Source organism: Triturus cristatus, chromosome 12 (genome assembly GCF_964204655.1).
Source record: "Triturus cristatus chromosome 12, aTriCri1.1, whole genome shotgun sequence".
In the NCBI taxonomy this organism is placed as follows: Eukaryota; Metazoa; Chordata; class Amphibia; order Caudata; family Salamandridae; genus Triturus; species Triturus cristatus.
In genome coordinates this window covers 196,619,648-196,643,978 of record NC_140595.1, presented here as the reverse complement: position 1 = coordinate 196,643,978, position 24,331 = coordinate 196,619,648, and the positions used below count along the sequence as shown (strand labels likewise).

Here is a 24,331-nt window from a genome sequence, read left to right as displayed (position 1 = left end):
AGTGCTGAACAGCCGCTACAATCCTTACCATAGTACAAGAGGTCACTTCTGAGTTCCATGACCTTGTAAAAGAACTTTGCCTACGGCCTCCTTCTTCTGTATTGTCACTTAACTTCTCAGTGACTTGCGGTAACGTTATAACGCATGTCAAGGGGTACTTTTGTACCATATATTGGATGCATCCAAAGCCTGTGTGTTTTTTTTAACGCTTTGCATTATTACCGAGCTATTCTTCTCCACTCACTACATGTATGCCCCATGTCCAGGCTTGAGAGAACCCCCACCCCTCCCCCTCGTTCTTCCAGCTCCACTCCCTGGTACCAATGGAACTTGCTATTATACAGTGGAAATGGGTTTACTGCTATGTGAAGATGGAGACGCTTTGGGTTCATTGGGATTATTCCACATGTGTGTCTGAGCACCTTTTGATTTCTACTTTTCAAAGTTCATTTCAGTTCTTTCTACACCTGGTTTAGATGTTAAATGTTATTGTGTCAATACAGTTACAGATGCGGCTACTTTGCAGAGATGCTGTTTACGAGATTCTGATGTTGGAAGAACGTGCGGTATCACTTTAGTTGAACGCATCGCTCCTGTCCTCATTGATTTTTGTTCACTTTCTTTATTGTGATAGGGGCACCATAATCTAAAAAGATTTGCCGCAATTTTTGGCCCTTTTTTACAGACTAGGTTGGTTTTCATGTGGCTTAACTCCCGACTGCTGGACAAGGCGACTTCAGCATACACTGGTCAGGAGTGATTCAGGGGTTCATTTACAATCTGAAATTATCTACTGCCTTTCATATTTTGAGTGTACCATGTTTTTGCAATTTAAACAAGGCTAATTTATACTGTGTGCCCTTTTCTTCCATGCTATGTTCTTTATTCTGTTTATTGTAAATTGTTGCTCCCTTAATCAGGGTCAATTTTTGTTACTTTTTTAAAAAGTGGCATTTCTTTCTAAAACGTTAACTGTTTTCTTATTATTTTTGATGCAGCGCTCATCTCATGGAGACGGTCGACCAGAAGGTTCTTCTCGGTCCGGGCGCTCTGGAATCCGAGGCAGAAATCCAGTTGCTTCTTGTGCAGATGACCAACCTCATATTGGAAATTACAGACTTCTCAAAACAATTGGCACAGGAAATCTTGCGAAAGTAAAACTGGCCAGACACATTCTGATGAGCAGAGAGGTAACATTTGACATTTGCATGTTTGCAGGAGAATGACCAGCATACTTAGAATTGTAGAGCCAGGGCGACGATTGGCTGAGGAGCTAGTGTGTAGTGACCTAAGAATAAATTATTTACGAAATCTGATACATTTGGTCCTCTGTTCCTTTGCTTTTGCAGTTTGAGATTTTGAATTAGGTCAGTAGGCGATCAGAAACGATTGGCGCATCTGCAAGTCTTTCTGTGACTGAGGGAAGTATTCATGCACATTCCTCCTGCTCAACTTTCACCATGCTTCATAGAGCCTCACATTCTTTTACCTTTTTTTATGCTAGGTGAAGTTAAGAGACCTTTGTAATTTCAACTAGGACCATTTTGGTGCTTGAGGCTTCTTCATTGTTTTTTTTTATTTTTCTGGATTGTAAAGGTGGTTTAGTCTTTTGTTTGTCTTGGAGAGTTAGCTTATGTAATGGCTTTATTTGCTAGAAATTCATACTTAATATGGTAATACAAACATTTTATGGAAATAAAACGTCCCCTTTACTGCAAATTGAAGACTTTAGTTTGGTTTCTAAGGAGACTCCTCTTTTTTCTTGAATGCTGGTGACTGCCAGTATGTAAGCAGCACTTGTTCTGCCCATTGGATAGGGTCTTCAAAGGTTAGTATAGGTTTGATCGCAGACGTTTAACTCCAACACTGAGACTTTCTTGCATGCAGCAGCACTGGGTGTGGTAAACCTTAGTGAGATGAGCTTTCTGTCTCAGACCCAGTATTTGGAGGCCTTTGTAGTGGGGGACCACTAGTAGATCCCATGTAAAAAGCATGGCACTTGTGCATTTTTTTTTCTCCTCGCTGTTCTAAGGATGTGCTGTGCTCTCAGAAGTGGTGTCCCACAGATGCATGCCTCACGTCTGCCTCTACCTGTGGCCAAGTGTTTTAGCCTTCTCTGCATCTCCAAGCTCTTCTTGCTCCTACCCTAGCTTCTGCATCCTCCTAAAACTAGTATCTCAAAGGGTTGCACGATGTAGCCCAGCACAAGAGAAAGCAAACAATGCCTTTGCAGATTGTTATACGTTCATTGGAGTAGGTTCTCTTCTTAAATCTTGAAACGAAGCCTTCTTTAGGGTAACATGCCAATAAATCAGAGCACCTGTATGTATGCTTAGCTCCTCTGCTACTGTTCCCATCTAAGCTCCTGGAAAATGTTACTGGGTAGGTGATGTTTATTAGAACTAGTGGATAAATCGGTTATACATCAACATCCCACCTCTCAAACCTGAATTAGTGTTTTCAAGTTCCTTAATTTGAATTATGCATAAGTAGGCTGGAGTTGGAGAGTGGTGTGTTTTCAGTTTGTTGGAGAAGTCTGCCTTACCATGAACTAAAAGAGTAGGGATAAGTATGTATCTTACTCTTTTGAAAGTATATTCAGCTGTATAGCCCAAATAAATGGCAACCGTCTTGACCTGTGAATATTCCTTCTTGTTCGCTGGATACTGCACCATTTTCTGAACGAAATACTGCACCATTTTCTGAACGAAATACTGCACCATTTTCTGAACTAAGTGTAAAGGTATTATTCATTTTTTAAAATAATTTAATCAGCATCCAAGGAGACTAATCCCATGCAGTTCTTTTCCTCACATCACTGTACAGTGCTTGTTTCCTTGACCCTTAGATTTGTATTATCAAGCCCTGATGTGAATTTAATCTGAATTGAGGACAAATCAGGTGTGGCCTCAAACCAGAACAATTTCTGTATTGTTTAAAATATATTGTGTGTTCATAGTTTATTCCTGAACATTACATTCTTGAACATAAGTTGCAGTACCTTTGATTCAGCGAACGTCTGTCAATATGAGAATGAACTGTAGTGTTTTGTACTTATAATTGTGTTCATTTTGAATATTATTTGTCCTTTAGGTTGCAATAAAAATAATAGACAAAACACAGTTGAACCCAACCAGCTTGCAAATGGTAAGATGAAAAAATATATATATACTTTCTCTACTGGCAGTCGATTCATTACTTATAGTTATAAATGCATGTGACCAACACTTGGACAACTGAATGTGTATAAAAAAGAATACGTTTAAGGCCTAATTTTGCAATTTGAATTTTCTTATTAGTGGTTTTTGTATTTAAAAATATTTATATACATCAATTAACTCTTTTTGTATAGTATTGTAGGGACCGAAGCCCTTTTATGGCTTGGAAATCAGCCGTTTGTACCAAACTTTATTTCCATGCTGATATAGACAAACTCCACTATAGCTCCTCCATAATGATTGGCCCACAGTAGAAAATCTTTGACTCCTTCAGTTTTTAGGTCGAGCCTGGGCATCGCATGCGCTGCTCTGCGAGGCATGCTGTATTGAGGTAGGGACTTGAAGCTCTGCCCACTCTCCGTCCACATTTTTCATTGGCTTGTCATTGGCCACTGTAAACTGTGGCTGTTCATTGGTCAAAAGGCTTAGTAGTCCCATCTTTGTACCGCCTTGTTTCATTTTGTAACCTTCCCTGGCGACACCCCCTTTTACATGTGTTGTTGTTCAGTAGGCTCTAATTACAGCCTCCGAGCACTCTTTTCTCAAATAGCGTTGTCCTGCCTGCTGTTGCAGGCAGGACACGCTTTCTCCTAACGCTTAAAAAGAAAAAGCTTTAATACACATCTGCGAGAGTTAGCATTGTAAATGACAATGCCTTTTATTTATCTGTTTTAAAAACACAGAAATAAAATGCATTGTCATTTACAATGCCAATAGCTCAAACTTTCATAAATGTGAGACCTAGTGCATTGCAAATGCTTGTTTTTAATGTTAGGAACCAGTACTCTTTTTCCATTACTAGAAAGTAGAGTATGGGTAGGGAAATACCATTTAAAGGTATCCTGCAAGAAACGGGGGCCTTCCTGGTAGTAGACCTTTGTGAGCCCAACATAGAGCTTTAAACTGTATTCTGGATCTGATTGGAAGCCAGGGAAGATCTCTAATAGTGTTGGCGACTGAGCAGAATTTTGGGAGGTTCATTGTCATTGTCACTGTCAGTGTCATTCGTGTACGAGCACACTGAAAGACCACAGGATCGAATGAGCTGAATAAGGGGGAGATGTAACCGTCAAATAGAGTGGGACTTAAAAAGGATCACTGGGGAACCCCACAAGGGAGTTTGAAAGGAGTAGAAGTATACTCACCCAAAGTCGCAACTTGCTCTCTGTTGGATAGGAATGATGTTATCAATTTGAGATCTATCTCTTTTTGCCCATGTCATATAACTCTCTGTAACATAACATAACCTTTCTTTGGTATTTACACTGTGATGGATACAAATTAGGGGGTTGGTCTAATGTTTCCTTTTGGATAATGACTATAGGAGTAAAGACATATTGCCCACACTCTTCTCTTTACTTGGGCGTGGGTCATGTGGGACCCACCATGCTTATCACTTCATTGCTGTTGCAAGAGTTCTAATTTTGTAACCTTGTTGGAGCAGCACTCTTAATTCTAGCAATGTTGTGAAGGCCTGTCTTCCATTCTCAGTCTCCCCCGCCCCCATTGAATCCCTCCACCAAAAGTGTCTGGTGGCCCCCATTACCACAGTCCCACTCCATTTCATGATGCACAATCAGTGCTGAGAGCCTGAGCACTGCGGCTGACCTCTGATAAGTCTAGACGACAAAAGTGCAATTCTGTCCATCTAAATTCATGACCTTCCGCCTTTGTCCCTATTGGTCATTCTCTTATGCAAAGTGTCCAGTTTAAGGAAGATATAGAAACCATATACACATGGGTAAAGCTGTAGAACATTAGAACTGTGAAAGGATGTGCCGTTAAAGGTTGCATTACAGAAGCTTGAGGGGTACTAGAGATTGAGCAGGCAAGAGTAGGTCGAGCCGCCAGATGAAGTGTGGGCGAATAAAGTGTAAGGTAATGGTACCGGTGATAGTGCCCTCAGCAGAGTCCGAGTGGGCTGTGGGAGACAGGCCAGTCATCGGGATTAGAGAACAGGCCAAGGTGATACGAGCTGGGAAATACCCCCTGAGCAAGGGACAATGACAGAGCAAATCAGGCTCATATCCACAAACATGGGAACAGGTAGGAGGGAAATGCTGGTCATGCGTGATGGACAACGTAGGTAAAAAAAAAAAAAGCAGAGGTCCTTGGAAAGATTTGAGAGGTTCATGCCTGCTCAAATCACGATGGAAGAGTGGACCAGGCGACAAGCTACATGGACACTATGATAAAGGGTGTCAAGGATGCAATTTACCAGTCCAGGACTTTGGCCACCAATCCCTTATTTCAGGTGTGCCAGTTTAATTGCTTCACTTGAAACAAGCCGGGACACCTCCTCGCAGTATACAATAGGTTAATACACAGGCGTTGGAGTCTGTGTTCAAGAAATAACATGTACCCTTTGAGAATTAAGGCGATCTCTAGCAAACATGGGAGAAAATGCCCAGTATATCCAACATCAACAAAGGAACGGGGGCGGGGTAGAGATGACTAGGAAAGAGGTAGTAGATAAAGGCCACCACGCACAGTCTTTAAAATAGCCACATGTGTTGATAATCACATCCACCATTACATTGTTCATGACCAGTTTCCATAGTCGCACACCTGAGACCATAAATTCATGCTGTCTCTCCACTTTGCTTCTGTGCTCCCTGTAGTTGCGTGCCTTCATAAGCTGTCTTCGGCCACATTGCCACTCTGAGTGTGTTATTTCACAAACAGGGCATGTCAAGCAACAGGCCAATGAACTAAGGCCCACACCAAACAGCTGCATATACAGCCCATGGGTGTTCTGGGGCTATCCAGTCGCCGCAACATTGTGGCGAGAAGTCACGGATGCACTGACTGGAATCATGGGACGCACAGAACTATGCTCTATGGAGAGCAGAGCCCTGGGCCTGTTTAGGCGTAAAAAAAGCTGGAAGCACTACCAGCCGCTTTATTGATCTGGCTTTGCTAATAGTTCGCAGGTCCATTTCTATGCACGGCAAGACCAACGCTTTACAGAGGCTGAAACACTGGAGCGCAACAACACTTACGTCAACGCAGGGTCCCAATCGTTGCAGAATGGGACACGCTGCTCCACGAGCTGCAAGAATTTAACAAGCATTAAAAATGCAATAGGTCTCGCCTTTAATTAAGTTAAAGCCATTTGCTTTGCTGCTATACAATACCATTAGCAAAGCAAATGGCTTTAACTTAATAAAAGGCGAGACTTATTGCATTTTCAATGCTTGTTTGTTGTTGTGGTGAGTTGAGTCAAGGCTGGATAGCAAGTATTTCAAGTTTGACGGCGGGAGAGGGGTACTCGTGTCAGCCTTTCAAGATGGGAAGAGTGCCAGGTGGAACGGTTTCGTTGGAGGTGAGGGGGGGGTGTCAGAGCATTTCATACCCAAGGGCGGAGGTTTATTACAACCAGCCCGCACTTCATAGTTGGGGGCTGTTCCGTTTGCAATTCATGCATCGGCGTAGTTGTGGTTGTTACAGTCCTGCGCTTTAAAGTTGCAACATCGAAGCACTGGGAATCGAAAGAGTGGGATGACACGAGGCATCACTGGGAATGCAGGATTGTTACTACCCAGTACTTAACAGCAGGCGGGGTAGTGGGTTGTCAGCCCAGAACTCAAGCATGGGGTGGAGGGTTTGTTGCTGTCGATCACTACAGATATGGTCTTTACCACTGGCTTTTCCTGTCTAGAGCTGCCAATGCACTGGTACTATGACATCGCACTTGTTACCATAGTACGAGAGCTGTTACCACAGCCCCGCATGGGATGGCCGCTGCCTACCACGGCACCACAGCTGTCTGCTCCTCACTGGCGAATGACCCTATAATCAACACCCCACAATGATTCCAACCTTCTATGCTGCCCCCTTAAACAGATGCCTCCTCACCCCTGAAACACTCTCAACAGCCACCCCCAGATATTAGCACCCCACATCTAACTTTTAACCCACCCTTCCAAGATTCACAAATAATGCTGCAGCCCTACTAGCAGCCACGGAGGGCAGTACTTCAGGCACCGCCACATTCCATCGAGCGAGACCCATAAAGGTTCATCAGAGGCGACTAAAGTTCACGGACTGTTACTGTCACAGGAAACAACCACCTATTAAACGTGATTTAACAAGAGCATGGCCCTGCACCACCACAAGGCGCCACCTGGGCTGGGCGCCACCAAGAAGGTGCTCCTCCTCACATGCAAGAGAACCTCCCAACAATGAGACTACTTTCAATAAAAGACACAAAAATGTCTATGCATGAACGTTGTGGCAATGTTAAAATGACTTCTTTCTCAAGATGACGTAGCTACTATCGTCTATCTAGACGAAGTCTATTTTGGATGCTACCCATTCATCCATAGTTTCACTGTTTTATTTTGTGTATACGAAATTTGATAGCGCCACGTGAGACTAAAACAACTCCAGAGCTCTAGAGAGAACACACACACTAAGACACGTATAATGAAAACTCAAGGTACATTCTGGAACTCAGTTTAGCATATCAATATAAGTCAACTTTGTACATAACAGTTGGCAACTCATTTTTCCGTTATGACTCCCTGTAAATATTGGGTATTACAGCTACTTTAATACCCATGTGATTGATGGACTCGGGAGAATGAAAGGCCTGCTCAACTTCGACAGTGTTCGAATATATATGTGCGATCTAGAAGGAAAAGTGCTGGCATTTTTTTTTTTTTTACCAGAAACCCTGCGGTTTAAACCCAGCTATCCCACGACGTGTGATTTTGGGCAAATGCCATTATTTTAGTGCGCTCCAATGCAACTATTTTCTCGTAACACAGTCCCCTACAAATATGCTTAAAGCGGGTCACACATAGCGTTACCTTGTCGGTCTGGAGGCTGGCCGGGCTGCTGTACCTGCAGCAGGTCACAAAGTGCTCGCAGTTGTTCCACAGCAGGCTGTACTCCACGGCCCCCACCAGCTGCTTGGCTCGCCGCGCCACCTCCTCCGCGGGCAGCACCCCCTGTGGGAAGCTCCGGTCCAGGTGGTTGACCAGGAGGCGGCTCCCATAGGTGAAGTCGTGCACCAAGTCCACCCACACGCTGGCCGCTTTGGCCAGGACCCCCAGCACCAGCCGCTTGTTGGTCACCATCTTCTGCAGCAGGGACGGGTCTTCGGACAGCAGGGGCAGGATATCCAGCATCAGGTGGGCCACCCGGTCCTCCCCCAGGTAGATGCCTAAGTGGACGAAGAGGGTGTGGGGCACCTCTAGCAGGTCCTCCCTTTTGTATATGGACACATTGTAGTGACTGGCAGTAAATACCTCATCTGAGGGCAAAAGTTTGAAGTTGGAAATCAGCAGCACTTTCTCGATAATGAAAGCCAGCACTTCCAGCACCGAGGATTTCATCCTTCCTCGCTGCAGGCTGCACTTTCCTGTTGTAGTTCCTTCTTTCTGGGAGTTTCTGCCACTTTGATGATTTTGGCAATTTGGAAACTCACCCTCCCACTTCCCATCTCCACCTCTGCCAAGACCAACGCAGACCCTGCATTGAGAGATGCTGGCCGTGTGATTGGCTGGAAAGAATGTGGGTGGCCGACAGAAAGAAACTTGTAGCTCATTGAAACAGAACATTTTGAAAAAAAGCGCATGCCGCAGAAGCCACGACTTTTACAGTCTGGCGTGAAAGCCCTGCCCGAGGAACTGCGGTAACATGTCGTCATTTGGTGTCCTCTTGGCCGCGCCACCTGACGCTGGGGACCGTGGACAGGCTCCAGAATGTGTCATTTTCTAAGGATTAGAACCGGGCCTGTGGGGGATCCGCCTTTCGTGTTCCTGCTTGCTGTGCCTGGTCTTTTCCCCTAACTTGGTAGCGAAGCTGCTCTCAAAGAGCTTGAAACAACAAGCCCCACTATGCACAGAAAAAGAGATTGTAAATAGTTTCAAATGCACCCATCTAATGGGCTATTTACTGAGCATCGCATATACAGAAGAAAGTGGCAGCATTTCAAATGGTTTCAGGGATGTTTCGCACAAACGGCGCCCTTTGTTTTTGTCTACCAGTAAATCATCCTGCATGGTTTGCGAGGCTGAAATGGAAAACAAGACCGGTACCGCAAAGGCAGCCACGTGTTTATTTTCGCATCGCGCTTACAGTGAAAGCGTGATGTGAAAATAAACACGCATTTGATTTTCCCAAAGCGGAATGTAAACAAAAAAGTGCACACGGACTAATACAGGAGTGTGTGTACTGCCGAGGGTAAAAGATCAAATTCTAGTGGGCGGGGCCAAAAGGAGACAAGACGGCAACAAGAAGGGACTAAGAAGCCTCCTTTACAATCATAAGCCAGCGTTTTGCATTTAAGATGACGCTGGCCAATTAAAAAGATGGGCGGGGCTTCAACTCCGCCTCCGAGAGCTTTGGAATCTGTATTGATTCCAAGAAGCTCTTGAATGCCGAGAGCAGCGCATGCGCTGCTTTCGACAGCCGAGACCTAAAAAGGATCTCCCTGAATAAAGAGACCTAATGTCAGGGTTCCAGCCTGCTCTGCACTGAGTGAACCTGGTGATTCCCCCTTCGAAGGGGCCCTTCACAGACGTTGACACCATGTGCAGGTTGTTTCTATCCAGCATGCACACAGCACTGTCCCACAGCGCTAAAGCATGAGCACGGAAGAGTGGATTACCCCAAGGGCTGGCAAACAAATAGACTGTTTCTTAACTACTTGTGATTGAAAATCAGATACAACCTAAACGTTATTATCATTTGCTTGTTTATAACCTAAGACCAAGTACTCCTATCGGACTAAACATGTTGTCATACAGCAACAGGTGCCATAGTGGGATTTCATTCTATGATTGCGTAACTCAGATCTGCATGCTAATAACTTGCTCATGTGATGTAATGAGAATGAATAAGAATTGGTTTTAAAAAAATACAGGAGCAACCATCACCCTGTTTTCTCAGCGGTTGGGAATAGGGGTGTCTAGTAGGGCTCGGTGAAGTATTCAGGCACATTTTGCAACTGACAACATTCAGTTTTTTCCCTCCAGCTGAGTGGAACAAAGATTGCTCTGGAAACAAAAAAAGTATCTTAAAAAACAGCTCAAAGCCAACACAGTTGATCTTATGAGCATTGTGGGGGACTGTTCAAAGTAATTGCTTTAATGATGATCTATACAGTAATTACCCTGCCCAGACCCCTACCAGTGCTCGTGAAAGCACGTTTCCGAGCACAGAAGCATAGGCGCGGCGCCTACCTGCACAGTCCTCGTGGCACTAGCAGGCAGGGCATCCGTTTCCTCAGATTAGGGGTGTGCAGGACAGGCCGCAGGGACAGATCTGTACATTTTGGGAGCAAGCCCTGGGTAAGGAAATGGAAAGCTTGGTCAAATGGAGGCTTTTTTAGGACTCGCAGTCCTTTCACCCTATTTAACTTAACAATTGTAAAACAAAATGATCGGACTCTGGGTCCTGCTGCTTCCGCTGGCGCTGTTTTTATTATTCCAGGAACACGTTGCCTTTCCATGCAGTAAAACAGGTACAGCTTTGTCATCAGCACCCGGAGGGCCATTTACCACTGCCAAGATGACATTCAGAGGAAAACAAGACCCACCTTAATCTTCCGGCCTGGCAGAGGCGGACTGCAGACTGAAGACTCGAGCTGGAGGGCATTGAAAGGGACCCTCTGAAGGTCGCTCTGAACGGCCCGTTTGATCTCGGCGCGCGTGCAGCGACTTCCAAACCAGACCTCGGTGTGGAGTGGGGTGGAGAAGCCTGCGCAAGATGGAGGCTGCGTCTGAGCAGCAAAGGTGCCACGGCCTGGTGCAATCAAGGAGAATGAGAATCCGGAAGTGAGGTGGTCGGTGACTGGCTCCAGACAGTGTGTGTTTGAGGTCTGCATTAAAGGACTTGTCAGTCCTTTCCCACTGCACCCTCGCTGATGTCACAGGTTGGACTTGTGGTGCGTGGGATGCTGGAAGTCTGAGCACAGCAAGGAAGCGACAGTTGGAAGGCGAACACACCAGATTTCGCTGCTGCTTGTCACTGCTTTCAAAGCCGTTAGTAAACATAAAACAGACACAAAGAAAAACATACACATGGCGAGTGCCAAGCTCAAACAGACGGAGATGAAAAAAAAATATCTCACAAAGAAAATCACAAAGTAACTACTATCTATCATCACACAATCGCTTTTGTACAATATGTACCCCACGCCATCGCATCCATGGTCTACCTACTCATCGGAGACCTGAACTTCCACCTCGACAACACCAGCGACCCCAACTCCTCCACCCTCCTGGACAACCTCGCCAACATCGGCCTGAAACAGCTCGTCACCATGCCCAACCACAAGTCAGGACACACCCTCGACCCCATCTTCGCAGGAAGAAACAACATCCACTCCAGCCACACCATGCAACCCCCCTGGACGGACCACCACTATGTACATTTCAACGTCGACAAATCCGCTGCCCCCAGACCTGCGCCGTGCCCCCCAAGAAGGAACTGGAGCAAAATCACAGAGGAGCAGATCAACTCCGCCCTCAACTTCAACGCCCCCACCACATTGACCGACGCTAACCTCGCAGCCAAAGAATTCCACAGACGGATCGCCAGCTGAACAGATGAGCTCGCACTCCTACGATACCCCGACAGACAGTGCCCCAGGAAGGCCTCCTGGTTCACCACCGACTTCCAAGAATCCAGACGCACCTGCAGACGTCTCGAGAAGAACTGGAGAAACAGCAACACGCCAGAAGACCGCACCACCTACATAAACACCATGCCAGAATACCACCAACAAATCAGACCCACTAAGAGGACCTTCATCCGAAACAAGATCCTCGCCAACTACAGCAACTCCAAGGAACTCTTCAGCGTCATCCAAGATTTCACCAAACCGCCAGAGAAACCACGGCCATGATCCCCTCCCAGGACCTCTGCGACAAGCTCGGACCCTACTTCCATCTGAAAATCAAGGGCCTCTACGACCACTTCAACGACCAGAGACCTGACTCCAAAACCGCCTCCCTCTATAGCAACACCAGCCAGCCTATCATCTCCTCCTGGACCACTCTCATCACCGAAGACACCATCTTGACCATGAAAGGGATCCACTCAGTGGCCCCCACAGACCCCTGCCCGCCATACATCTACCAAAGAGCCGCCTCCCCCATCGCTCCAAAACTACAAAATGTCAATATAAATGAAAATCCGTATTTGTAAAGCGCGAACTACTCACCCTTACGGGTCTCAAGGCACTGGGAGCCGTCGTGGGAATTAAGTGAGCTACTGCCCAGAGTCACATGGTGCTGAGCTGAACTGCTGCTGGAGCCGGGGAATCAAACCATGAACCCTGTGCTCCGAAGTCCGCTGCCCTGGCCGCTGCACCACACCTCTCCACCAACACACTATCAACACCACCCTCATGACAGGCACCTTCCCCAACGACTGGAAACGCGCAGAAGTCAGACCCCTGCTCAAGAAGCCCTCAGCGGACCCCACGGACCTCAAGAACTACTGACCCATCTCCCTCCTCCCCTTTGCGGCAAAAGTCACCGAAAAGATCGTCAATGTTCAGCTAACAAAATTAATCGAAGAAAACTATCCTCGACCCCTCCCAATCTGGATTCTGCAGCAACCACAGCACCAAGACCGCCCCACTCGTAGCCACAGACGACATGCGCACCCTCCTAGACCAAGGACACACCGCGGGCCTGATTCTACTCGATCTTTCTGCAGCGCTCAACACCGTCTCCCACCGCACACTCACCACCAGACTCCACGACGCCGGCATACAGGGAAGCGCCCTCGAATGGATACGGTCCTTCCTCACCAGCAGAACCCAAATGATCAGACTACCACCCTTCCTCTCCGAACCCATGCAAATCAACTGCGGAGTACCCCAAGGATCATCTCTCAGCCCCACGCTCTTCAACATCTACATGGCCCCCCTCGCTGCCATCGTCAGACACCACAGACTCAGCATAGTATCCTACGCCGACGACACCCAGCTCATCCTCTCCCTCATCAAGGACCCCGTCACCACCAGACTCAACTTCCAGGAAGGAATGAAGGACGTCGCATCCTACTTGAGCAGCAGCTGGTGAAACTGAACTCGGAGAAGACAGAGGTCCTCGACCTCGGACCCGCCCCCTCTGCATGGGACAACACCTGGTGGCACACCACCTTCGGCAACCCTCCTGCCCCCACGGACAACGGCCGGAACCTCGGCATCGTATTCGACTCCTCCCTCTCCATGACTCGATAGGTCAACGCCGTCGCCTCCAGCTGTTTCAACACACTCCGCATTCTCCAAAAGACCTTCAAGTGGATCCCCCCGAATCAAGGAAGACCGTCACACACACACTCATACCAGCAGACTGGACTACGGAAACGCCCTCTATGTAGGAATCAACAATTCTCGGCTCCACAAACTCCAGACCATTCAGAACACGGCATCCCTCGACATAAACACATCACCCAACACCTGCGCAATCTCCACTGGCTCCCCGTCGAGAAGAGAATTACCTTCAAGATACTCACCTATGCCTACAAATGCCCCCACAACACCGGCCCCCAATACCTCAATGAGAGAATCTCCTTCCACGCACCCAAGAGAAACCTCCGATCTGCCGACCTCGCCGAAACCCCGCGCGTCAGAAGAGCTAGAACGGGCCGAAAGAGCCTTCTCCTACATCACGGCCAATACCTGGAACAAGCTCCTGATCGACATCAGAAGCGCCCGTCCCTGAACATCTTCAGAAGGACACTCAAGACCTGGCTCTTCGACTGAACGGAGCTGCTTACCCTCCCCCCCTCCCGGGACCCTCACGGGTGAGTAGTGCACTTACAATTCCCCTGATTGATGCCACTACAATACATTGTGTAGCGCATGCATCTCGACGGCTTAAATAAAGTCGCTTGTAGCTACTGCAAGCCAACACCTAAGCAGGCGTGTCAGCGCATCTGTGCTCCCGTGTAGCAAGGCCCAGGAGAGGCCTGTGTGCATGTGCCCGTACACCGATCGGGGGATGGTGACGAGGAAGCCCCACCTGACGTGTGCAGCTGAGATCAGAGACTGCTCCTCTTTCTCCAATCCCGATCCTGTGAGGCATCCGCCACAGAGCGGCATTGGTGCCCTACTCGGAGATGCAAGCCGCATGCCACGGGCTTGGCTCGGCTCTACGCAGTGGCCTGCATTTGAAGGAGTGCGTGTCGCCTGCGCGAGTATTGCCTGTGAGCTGGCCCAGCCAGTGGTGCACGACACGCATTTGAGTATGTGAGGCCCACACTAGAAAAGATTTTTGCCTTGTTATGACTACCTGAGGAAATTAAAACCGATAAGGGCTCACCATTTCAAGGTCAGGAGTTTCAAAAAAATCTACACCAGCTTAACATCTGGCATTGACTAATAACTCCCTAGTGGCCTCAGACAAATGGGAAAATGGAAAGATTTATGAGGAAAATCAACAGAGCACTCTAAATAGGTGTAGAGAAGGAGGAAGACCCAGAGTGTTGTCTACATCAATTCTTAAAGGCATACAGGCAAACTCACCACAGGGTGTGCACCGTGCGACCTCTTGATGAGAAGGTCTACTCAAGATCTACTGGCAGCTAGCTATCCTGGACGCAGAAGCAGCTCAGGACAAAAGGAGGGTCAACAATGACAAAGTGAGCCGAGACAGGAGAGTTGTGGAACCAAACCTGCGAGAAGGCAACCAAGTGGTCATCAAAGATAAGCATCCGGGGTGGAAATTTCACACTCCTTTTGAGGAAGAAGCATGAGAGCTTGTGAAAGTGAAGGGAACCATGGTGATAGCAAGAAAAGGTAACATGGAAGTGTTGAGAAATGTGTCCTGGTTCAGAAATATTCCATATAGGAGACCGGATGTCGCTGAAGATGATCCAACAAACAAGCAGGACACAGATGCAACTGATCTTACTCAGGAGCTAATGCATCTAAAGACTGCTGTGGGAGTGATCACAGCCCCTCACAAGTTGTTCCACTGGAGGAAGATAACCAGCTAATGCAAAGCACAGAAAATGGTACCCATGGCCACCCGTATCACCCGTACCACCTGAAACCCAGTCAGAAACTTTGTTTGCTGTGCACTACACTTGAAGACTGTCGGAATAATGGCCTTAGTGTCTTAAGTCTTTGGGACACGAACAGTGTTTTGCTCTATCATGTATTTTTTTCCGTTTATTTGTTTTTGAAAGGCTATAAGGGGTGCCACCCGGCCACTGCCATACATTGTGTAGTGCACAAATGCCAACGGCCGAATGCGGCCCGAGGACTTAAATAAAGGTGATTTTGCCGCTCATGGCTATTGCAGGCCAACACCTAAGCAAGCGTGTCAGTGCATCTGAATGTGTGCACCTTACTACGCTTAATTGTTCTGGATTGTTTCAACTAACCTGTTCTGAACGTTATATCATTAATTGCATTGTTTGAGCTGCCCCAAGCACAAGTTAAAACCGTGTGTATAAAGTCAACGTCAGCATACTAGAAGAAGACTGAGTGTAGGGAACACAGTGTGCAGCAGGAACGAGGGAACGCCAAACAACCCTTTGGCGTATTCTTGAACGCTTTTCTTCTAACGTTGCATTTTGGGAACTGTGGTTTCGCTTCTAACAGAAGAGAAGAGCAACGGAGCAATGGCTTTGGTTTGCCGCGGCTGGTTGCGGTTCCCGTTCTCACCTGGCTTTTTTTTCGCCGGCATTCCTGCACTGGTCGGGGTTCTTCTGGACTCCCGCAACTCCCGCGGTTGTGGATGCGGCGGCTGCTACGGTGCGGTGCACACTTGGACTGCCGCGCCGGAGGATCCGCGGTGCTGCGGGTGTGGCGGCTGTTGTCGGGTGCCGCGGGGCTTGGACTGCCGCGAGGGGTTAGAGGACTCTGCGGATTCTGCTCCCACCTGCTCCCATACAAACCACCACCTACCACCACCTACAAACCTACAACCTATAAACTGCAACCTGCAATTAAATCCTGTACAAGCTTCTGGGACAAAAAGAAAAAGAAAAACTGAGTTGGAGCAGGGGAAGAGCTGGGACAGAGTTGGTGAAGGGGGAGGAGTGGTGCTGCAGGGGTATTGCTTGTACCACGCTTGAAGTGTGCTTACACTTGCAGGGCCTACCTGGCTACGTTTGTAGATGGCTTCACTGTAACCCCGAAAGTACTCACAATTACTCACAAACTTTGCAACAGGATCTATTTCTTCAAATTTACTGTTAATAAAATCAGTCGATTTGGGTGAACCTTTTGCAGTAAATCAATACTAATGAGAATAACACGGGGTCCTTTCATAATTATCAGTCTGATAAAAAGAGCACAAACAAAGGCCTCAACTACAATCACAGATTGTACATGTGCCCCAATAATAAATAAACGAATAACACTACCAGAGGCAATGACTACAATTCTCGAAGACGTAAGAATAAGTCTGCAAAATGGGAGACATAAGAAAGTAGGAGAAAATTGGAAAGTTAACGATGTCAATGAAAAAAATAAGGCAAACCATCAATCCGACTTCGACATGTGTTTCTCACCTAGGGAAATGCCCAACAAAGGTAGTTCAATTATAATAACAGGACAGAACCAGCAACAAGAAAGTAGGATTTCTGATGAGGCAAAGAAAACAGTTGTTTCAAGTAAAAAAGATGCTGTGAAAGAACTAACAATAAGTGAACTTGAACCCATTCCAACCAGTGAGATGAAGCCAACTGAAATAAAATCAGGTACAGTGTCAAAAAAGTTTAAATGTAGCCAAACACTGGCAATAATGGACAGCAGAACAACGGAATCAGACCAGAGTCAACAACAGGACAAAAGAAATTTAGAAAATATAAATGATGAAGAAGCTCATATTAATGAGGAAGTCAGGGAAGGGCCATCCCCAAAGTTTCATTTATCGAAAAAGCATAAGAAAAAACTGCGTAAAGCAAGGAATAAAGCAAAATCCAGCTTGGTAATAATAACATAAGCTCTAGAAGAACAGTCTAATGCTTTGAGAGATGACGATCCTAACCAAATTGAAGACTCTAAGGGAAAACAAGATAAAGAATCACAGGTGGACATGAGTTCTTTAACTAACAGAAGTAGCAAAAAGTATTATTCCTTATTTAATAAAGGCACCAGGGAAAATTATCCTAAGGAAGACAGAAACGATGTACAAAAACAAAAAGCATAGATAGCTTATCATCAACTAGCAAAATAAACCCTTGTGATCCAGAAAGAGATTGGAAAGAGAGAGGTTTGTTAGGACCTTATGGGGTATTGGAGAAGACTCCATCGGATCAAAATGGAAAGGAAAAACTAGCAAAACCAAAGATCAGCCCTAATAAAGTAAAGTCGAAGGAGGAGCAGAGTGAGAAAAAAGAAAGACAGCTTCTGCAAACAATACAAAGGACAATACGGGTTCAGGTGGAAAGTAAAGATAACAAAAAAATGTCAACTATAAACGAGAAGGGAAGAGAGAATGAAGATAAAAAACAAATTCAACCTATAATTCAAAGAACAATTCAGGCTCAATATAATTTATCGCACAGTGTATGTGAAAAGATGGAAACTGCTAAGAACTTAAGTAGAATTGAAAAAAACTAATGTCGCGAGGAATGAGCACATGGATGGTCAACCAATCAATGTAACACTACGACCATCTCAGAGCCAACTTTGCATAAATCGTAATAACCCTCATGATCCCCAAAGGCAAAAAAACACAATTTATGAAGGTACAAGGCATCATGACAAAGAGCCTTGGCAGCCTTCAAACTACGACCTTCTACCCACAATAGATTTGGGAAGTCTAAAGTCGACAATACATGACCAGCCGCAATTGATCTTGATTCCTGAATACTGTTCAAGAGGCAGCCACGATATCCTGAATAGAGGAAATATCCTTCACCTTTTTAAATCTATTTTTTCACTAGAAAAAGTTTTAAGTGAAAATATTGAAGCAATTGAATTTTTTAAAACTCCAGATAGTAACCAGGAAATGACACTGTTAACATTGGACACTATACTAATAGCTGAACTCATTATAAATGTAAAGGACGTTTTCTCTAGTTGAGGAATAAAAATCAATAGGCCACAGCCTGCGGTATATCCAAAACCATTCGCTATTCCTCTATCCCTGAATCGCTATCAACAAAACAAAGTAAATTCACAGGTTCATTCAGTGCTAAAAAATGTAATTGGAAAAACAGAATCATTGCCCGAACTACCATCGGATCTAGTAGAAATTAAAAAGCAACCTGAAGTAAATGAAAAATGGATTGGTATGACTCTCCATGGCAGTAAAGCACAATGACAGAATACAAAATTAAAGTCAATACCTAAAATAAATAAAGAAGGTGAAACTTTAAAATTATGCTCATGGAATATTAATGGCCTATGCAAAAAAAATAAACAATGCTCATTGAACCCCAATGACTAGCTATTTTCATGTTATATTGCTACAGGAAACTTGGTCAGTCAACCCCGTAATGCTTGAGGGAGATAAAGGATATTTCAGGACAGCAATCAAACAAAGTAAATGGGGGCGCCCCAGTGGGGGTTTAGCCACATTTGTTGCTCTAGAATTAAGAGTGGGACACGAGCTAATTGATACGAATAACTCTAATTTACTGATAGTAAAGTTGCGGCATATGGAAAATAATCTCTCAAAAAACCTGTTTATAATAAATGTTTATATACATCCCACAGCAAGCACGAGAATTGAAACGACTAATACCCTGATCGCAATTTTATCTAAGCTAATGGTGGATGACCCTTTCTCAGAGTACATTATCACAGGGGATTTTAATTTAAATTTGTTTGTACCCCACATGAGAGATGAGTTAACCCAGGAACAAGATTATCTCTGGGCAACCATTTCCAACTGTTCCTAACGTCTTTCAAACCAAGTTGGGCACAAGGTTTGTCAAAGATGTAGAAGCATTGGGTTTAAGAATCCTAAATAGGAGGTGGTACCCCAAGACTCCCCACCGGCATGGATATTCCAATCGCAGGATCACAAATCACGAATAGACTATACAATGGTATCCTTGAATATCTTTAGTAATGTGATCTCTTTTTCAATTGAAAAATCATCCGAGAGTGATCACGGGCAACAAATACTTATTACCAATTTGATTTTTAACAAGCATACTGAATATGAAACCCTGCTAGGACAAACGGGATCAGTAAACTATAGGAAATTAATTTGGAAGGAGCACAGCAAAGATGATACTAATATGATGGCCCTTAAACTGGTGGAAACTTGTTTTGAAAATACCACCTTAGCTGCAATTGATCAATGGGAGGATTTTATACAAACACTTGTCAATACCTTCAATCAAAATACCTTAAAAAAACAACAGGTGCAAGCAGAAACTGGGAACAAAATGATGTTAACCTTAACAACAAGAATTATGCAAAGAACACGTAATCAATTGAGGAGAAAGATAACAGAGAGTGAATGGATCAGGTTCCTGTCTATACATCTTAATCCTTGTGGCGATAATATGGAGTGAAAAGTTAGGGCCAATATGACTGAACTAACAAAGAACGATATGTTACAAGAAATTGATATAACGACCAAACAAATATGTAAGTTAATCAAGAAACAAACAAATGGTGCGCCTGGCCCGAACGGTTTTCCGTTTGCACTATATAAGAATGATCCGAGTTTATGGTCAGGTTACCTGACGAAGGTCTTCAAGGAAATTGCAAAGTCAACATCGATACCTGAAACTTGGAGGGGATCGTTGATAGCTCCTATCTATAAAAAAGGAGATTGGACCTTGCCGGAAATCTACCGACTCATTACGCTCCAGGATACTGATGCCAAATTATTTGCAGGTGTACTGTTATCTAACTTAACTGATTGGGTAAGAGAATCGCAGATCTTATCGCCGAACCAAACGGGATTTACACAAGGCTTAGGAACTACAGCAAACATCCTTGTGCTGTCTGTCTTAATGGACAAATACATTGCAAAGAAACAACCACTATACCTATGCTTTGTAGATTTTATGTCGGCTTTTGACTGTGTGCATAGAGATCTTTTATGGCAGAAGTTAATTGAACAAGGTATACAACTCTCCCTTTTAAAATTAATCCAACTTCTTTACACTGACACATGGGTCAGGGTCCGAATGGGTGATGGACAAACCGTATCAGAAAAAATACCAACAGCGACAGGTTTGAAACAAGGATGTGTTCTGGCCCCACTGCTTTTTAACCTATTTTTAGCTGATCTTACGCAAGCCTTAGATGAGGTGAACGCTTGTCCACCTAAATTAGCCAATACGCCAATATCAAACCTGCTATATGCAGATGATGTTATCCTACTTAGCCAAACGAGGGTTGGACTACAACGCCTGCTAAATAAGATTTCTAACTACTCAAAAGAAAATAGAATGGTGATCAACGAAACAAAGACACAAATTATGGAGGTCAACAAATACTCAAGGTCAAAACATAAGTATAAATGGATTTTGGATAACTCACAATTATAACAAGTGAGTACATATAGCTACTTAGGAGTACTATTTGATAACCGAGGATCATTTCAACCACACAAGTTTGATATACAACGGAGAGCAAAAATGTTACTAGCGGCTTTCAGAATTATACAGAAATCCATAGGAGGGTAGAGTTATGGACCGCTGTTGAAAGTAATATCAGCAAAACTTTTGCCAACTCTGACATATGGAAGTGAAGCATTGTGTGGAAAAGACTCAGTCATTATTAACAATGCAGTCACAAAAATGTATAAAGCCCTCTTCTTAGTTCCACATAATGCATCACCCGCGTAGATACGAATGGAATTTGGGATGACTAATCAGGTATATGCACGGAAAGGCCAATTTATTAAAGTATGGAAATGGATCAAAATGGATACTGCAAACCAATTGTCCAAATTATTGTGGCAGGAAATAAACAAACTGGAAAACCCAGGCGTGGAAATATCTATGTACATCATTAGAGGAATATTCAATAAACTCGGTCTGGGAAATGCCGATCACTGCGAATTCATTTAAAAAAGTAATCAATAGCACAACTAAGCATCTATCACTACTCTTGGATAAAGAGATTTTCTCAAAAAGAAAGCATGCGTGGCCTCTAATGAATGGATATACCAAGGTAAAAGTACAAACGTATCTCGAAACTCCTTGGTCTGTTAAGTATAAGCAAATTTTCATAAATGCCGGCTTTGGAGTGTTCCCAGGCACATGTCATCTAATGCCATGGTTGCGTACAGAGGCACCAACGACTTGTAACTTATGTAAACTTGGTGAAGAGAACATTATGCACCTCCTTTGTGCTTGTCCTGAACTGAAGGTTGAGAGAATATCCATTCTTAAGAGACATTTTAATGTTCGTGGAATAAGGGGCTGCAGGCAAGCTCTGATAGGATGCCTTCATACTGATGATATAATTTTAACTTCAGCTTTTGTAAAGTTCTTAACACAACTGAGAATTTAGTTAGAACACCAAAATTTAAAAGAACGTAATGTAGGATGTACATAATATGTAAATAATATAATGAACTTGATGCCCAATTGTTTTTATAATCAATTTTTATAATTGGATTTTATAATCAAGAATTACTGCATATATATTGTAAGGTTTTAATTAATCAAACAATAAACTTTTTGATCTTGTATTTCTTGAACGCAGTAAGAACGGAATGGATCTAGCACAGGAGGCGCATGCTCGTGCACTTTAAGATCTCGTTGAATGCCATTTTGGGTACAGTCTGTTCAAAGCTGCTGTTGTGGTGTAGATTCATTCGGCCAAAATCAGTGTGCACGGAACACATAAAAAAAGGTTCCAAACAGCGTCCATCAAGTAGAGAATTGTATTAGTCTATGGGGACCTGTAAGGTCATAGTGTACAAGATCTACTTTAGACAAATCACAAGTACTGCATTAATCATTCTTGTGTACCGTATTGAGTATCAGAGCAATTGATTTAGGAGTGGTGGTGAAATCTATTTTGTTTTATAATCCGAGACTTCACTACAATTATTTTAAGTGAACCTCTATTTGTCAACCTTGGGTTCCCCACCTTTCCCTCACCTAGTGCCCCTCCTCTCCCTCCTTTCATTTTGGTATGTCCCATTTTGAGTTTACAATGTGGATCTAGAGTGCTGTTTATCTCAGACTGAGGAGAGCTTGGAGATGAATAAAGACATACTTACACTTCAACAGTGTTATGCTTGTCTCTTCAAGGAGGTACTATGGGTAACATTTCAGATATTAAGGAAGTTTCAGTGTTTTGAGGGTGAGATTGTGTGCACTTGCACTTTGTTTGTGTCCATGCAATTCCAGTATATCTGTCAGGACCTGAAATACCAGCCCGCAGCATCCTAAAGGTTCACACAGTCACCAAAGGCTTGGTTGCTGCACTCACCAGTTTAGTTATGCCAAGTGGTAGTGCAGGCAGAAAATGGCCAGAACAAGGAATCAGAAAGGTAACTACAGCATGCAGGACATGTACTGTCATGGCTCACAACGAACCAGTACGGACAAGCGTGCTATCCAAGGATGAACATCTATAGCGTATGTTCCGAAAGAGGTTCTGATGCGTAGAGGGCGTCAAGCTTCTGGAGATGAGCCATTACCTATTATTAGCAGTACTTTCTTACAGAATGGCACTGATCAACCTCTTGTGCTTCCTGTTCTGGGGACTCAAGACCTTGCATGAGGACACTCGAGAGAGATGTTGTGTCTCTTGGAGTTTACCTGGAAACTTAGTAAGTGATTTAGATTAGGTGAAACTTTGTTTTCTTGGACCATTTGCCTGGAATTCTTTAACTGAACATTTTTGGAGAGCCTGTAATGGAATTTTTAAGATACTATTAGCTTTGCTGAACTGCTTGCAGTGGCTGACATCCACATTTGACAATAAGTATTTCAGTGAAGTAACTGAAATACTTCCTGAAAGTGTTTTGGTGGATTCTTACTTGCCAGCGAGGGCACTGGTATCTGATCCTTCAAGGTTAAGGTATTTATTTCTTGCTTCTAATTAAATTAGGCCTTATATTAAACTATCCTCTGAATTATTACTTGTAGACTTCTGTAATTACTATTTGCATCTCTTACACCTTTTTGTTTTTCATTTCAGATAGTAACAGAAACAGAACATCTCAACCTGGCTGATTGCTTTGCCCTCTCACCGTGATCGTGCTGTAAGGAGACAGCATTCTGGCGGATTAGTAGTCTGTGTCAGGGCTTCCCAAACTTTTTACAACCACAACACAGCTTTTAGAACAACAAGCTTTTGCAACCCACGTTGCTTTAAAAGACATGAGGGGACAATATTTTAAATTTAACTAAAGCATCATGTGGTAGCGCACTGTCATTTACAGACACCACATTTCCCATAGAAATGGCCATTATATTTGCACAGGCATGCCGTTTTACTGATAAAAATGAAAATGTGTGTACATCGGGTTTCAGTGAATATTTATCAACTGTGCATCATCAAGTAAAAGTGTTTTGAGCTTAGTTTCCTTCACATTTCAGAATTACAAAAAAGTGCTCCCTTTTTGCTTTCATAACTGCTGAATGTGTACAGTTCATTTACAGGTATTTACATTTTGTTGTGTTACAAAAAATGACATCCTATAGCCTTTCCTTACACATTCCCTGTACTCCAGCAAGATTGTCACATAATTGACTTTACTTTTCATTCAATGTCTGCAAAGTGGGAAGAGTTTGTAAACACCAATCCCCATGTTAAAAAACATAAGAAGCTATTTGTCAGAAGACATAGTCTGACATTTTACCTCTGTCTTTAAACGCATAACAAATGTGACAAGATGAATATAAAGTTTAAAGGAATCTTTATTTATTGCTTGAACTTTCGCGACTCACCAAAAATTGGTTTACGACCACAGTTTGGAAAACAGTGGCCTGTGTACTAGTAAGACAGGAATTGCCACCAACTGACAATTTCTTACAAAATAAAAAATATAAATGCTCTTCTATTTTTTTTGTTTCTAAACTTCACCAGGTGAACCAGTGCAGCAGTAAGAAATGGAAAAAGGTACTTGCACATTGGATAAGCAAGAGATGAATTGTGGCATTGGGGTGACCCTTCCATCAGTGGCATACTATTAATAGATAAGAAACTAGAAAACAGCATGGCGTGTGTGGAAGAGATTAGGTAGGATAATAGA

At 44.1% G+C, this 24,331-nt stretch overlaps 2 protein-coding genes and 1 long non-coding RNA gene across 6 annotated transcripts in view; 1 reads left to right on the top strand and 2 right to left on the bottom strand.

The window, feature by feature from the left end:
* Window positions 1-24,331, bottom strand: part of VAC14 (VAC14 component of PIKFYVE complex) — a 1,500,963-nt gene that overhangs the window by 931,482 nt on the left and 545,150 nt on the right. The window lies entirely within an intron of this gene.
* Window positions 995-24,112, top strand: LOC146773051 (uncharacterized). The gene is made up of 3 exons (XR_014972382.1): window positions 995-1,190; window positions 3,094-3,147; window positions 23,275-24,112. It is a non-coding gene; the product is annotated as an uncharacterized LOC146773051 (long non-coding RNA).
* Window positions 4,159-8,560, bottom strand: LOC146773052 (lecithin retinol acyltransferase-like). The gene is made up of 2 exons (XM_085638975.1): window positions 8,033-8,560; window positions 4,159-4,263 (listed from the first exon to the last, which is right to left on the bottom strand). The coding sequence occupies exons 1-2, from the start codon at window positions 8,558-8,560 to the stop codon at window positions 4,159-4,161; spliced, it is 633 nt and encodes a 210-aa protein (XP_085495101.1).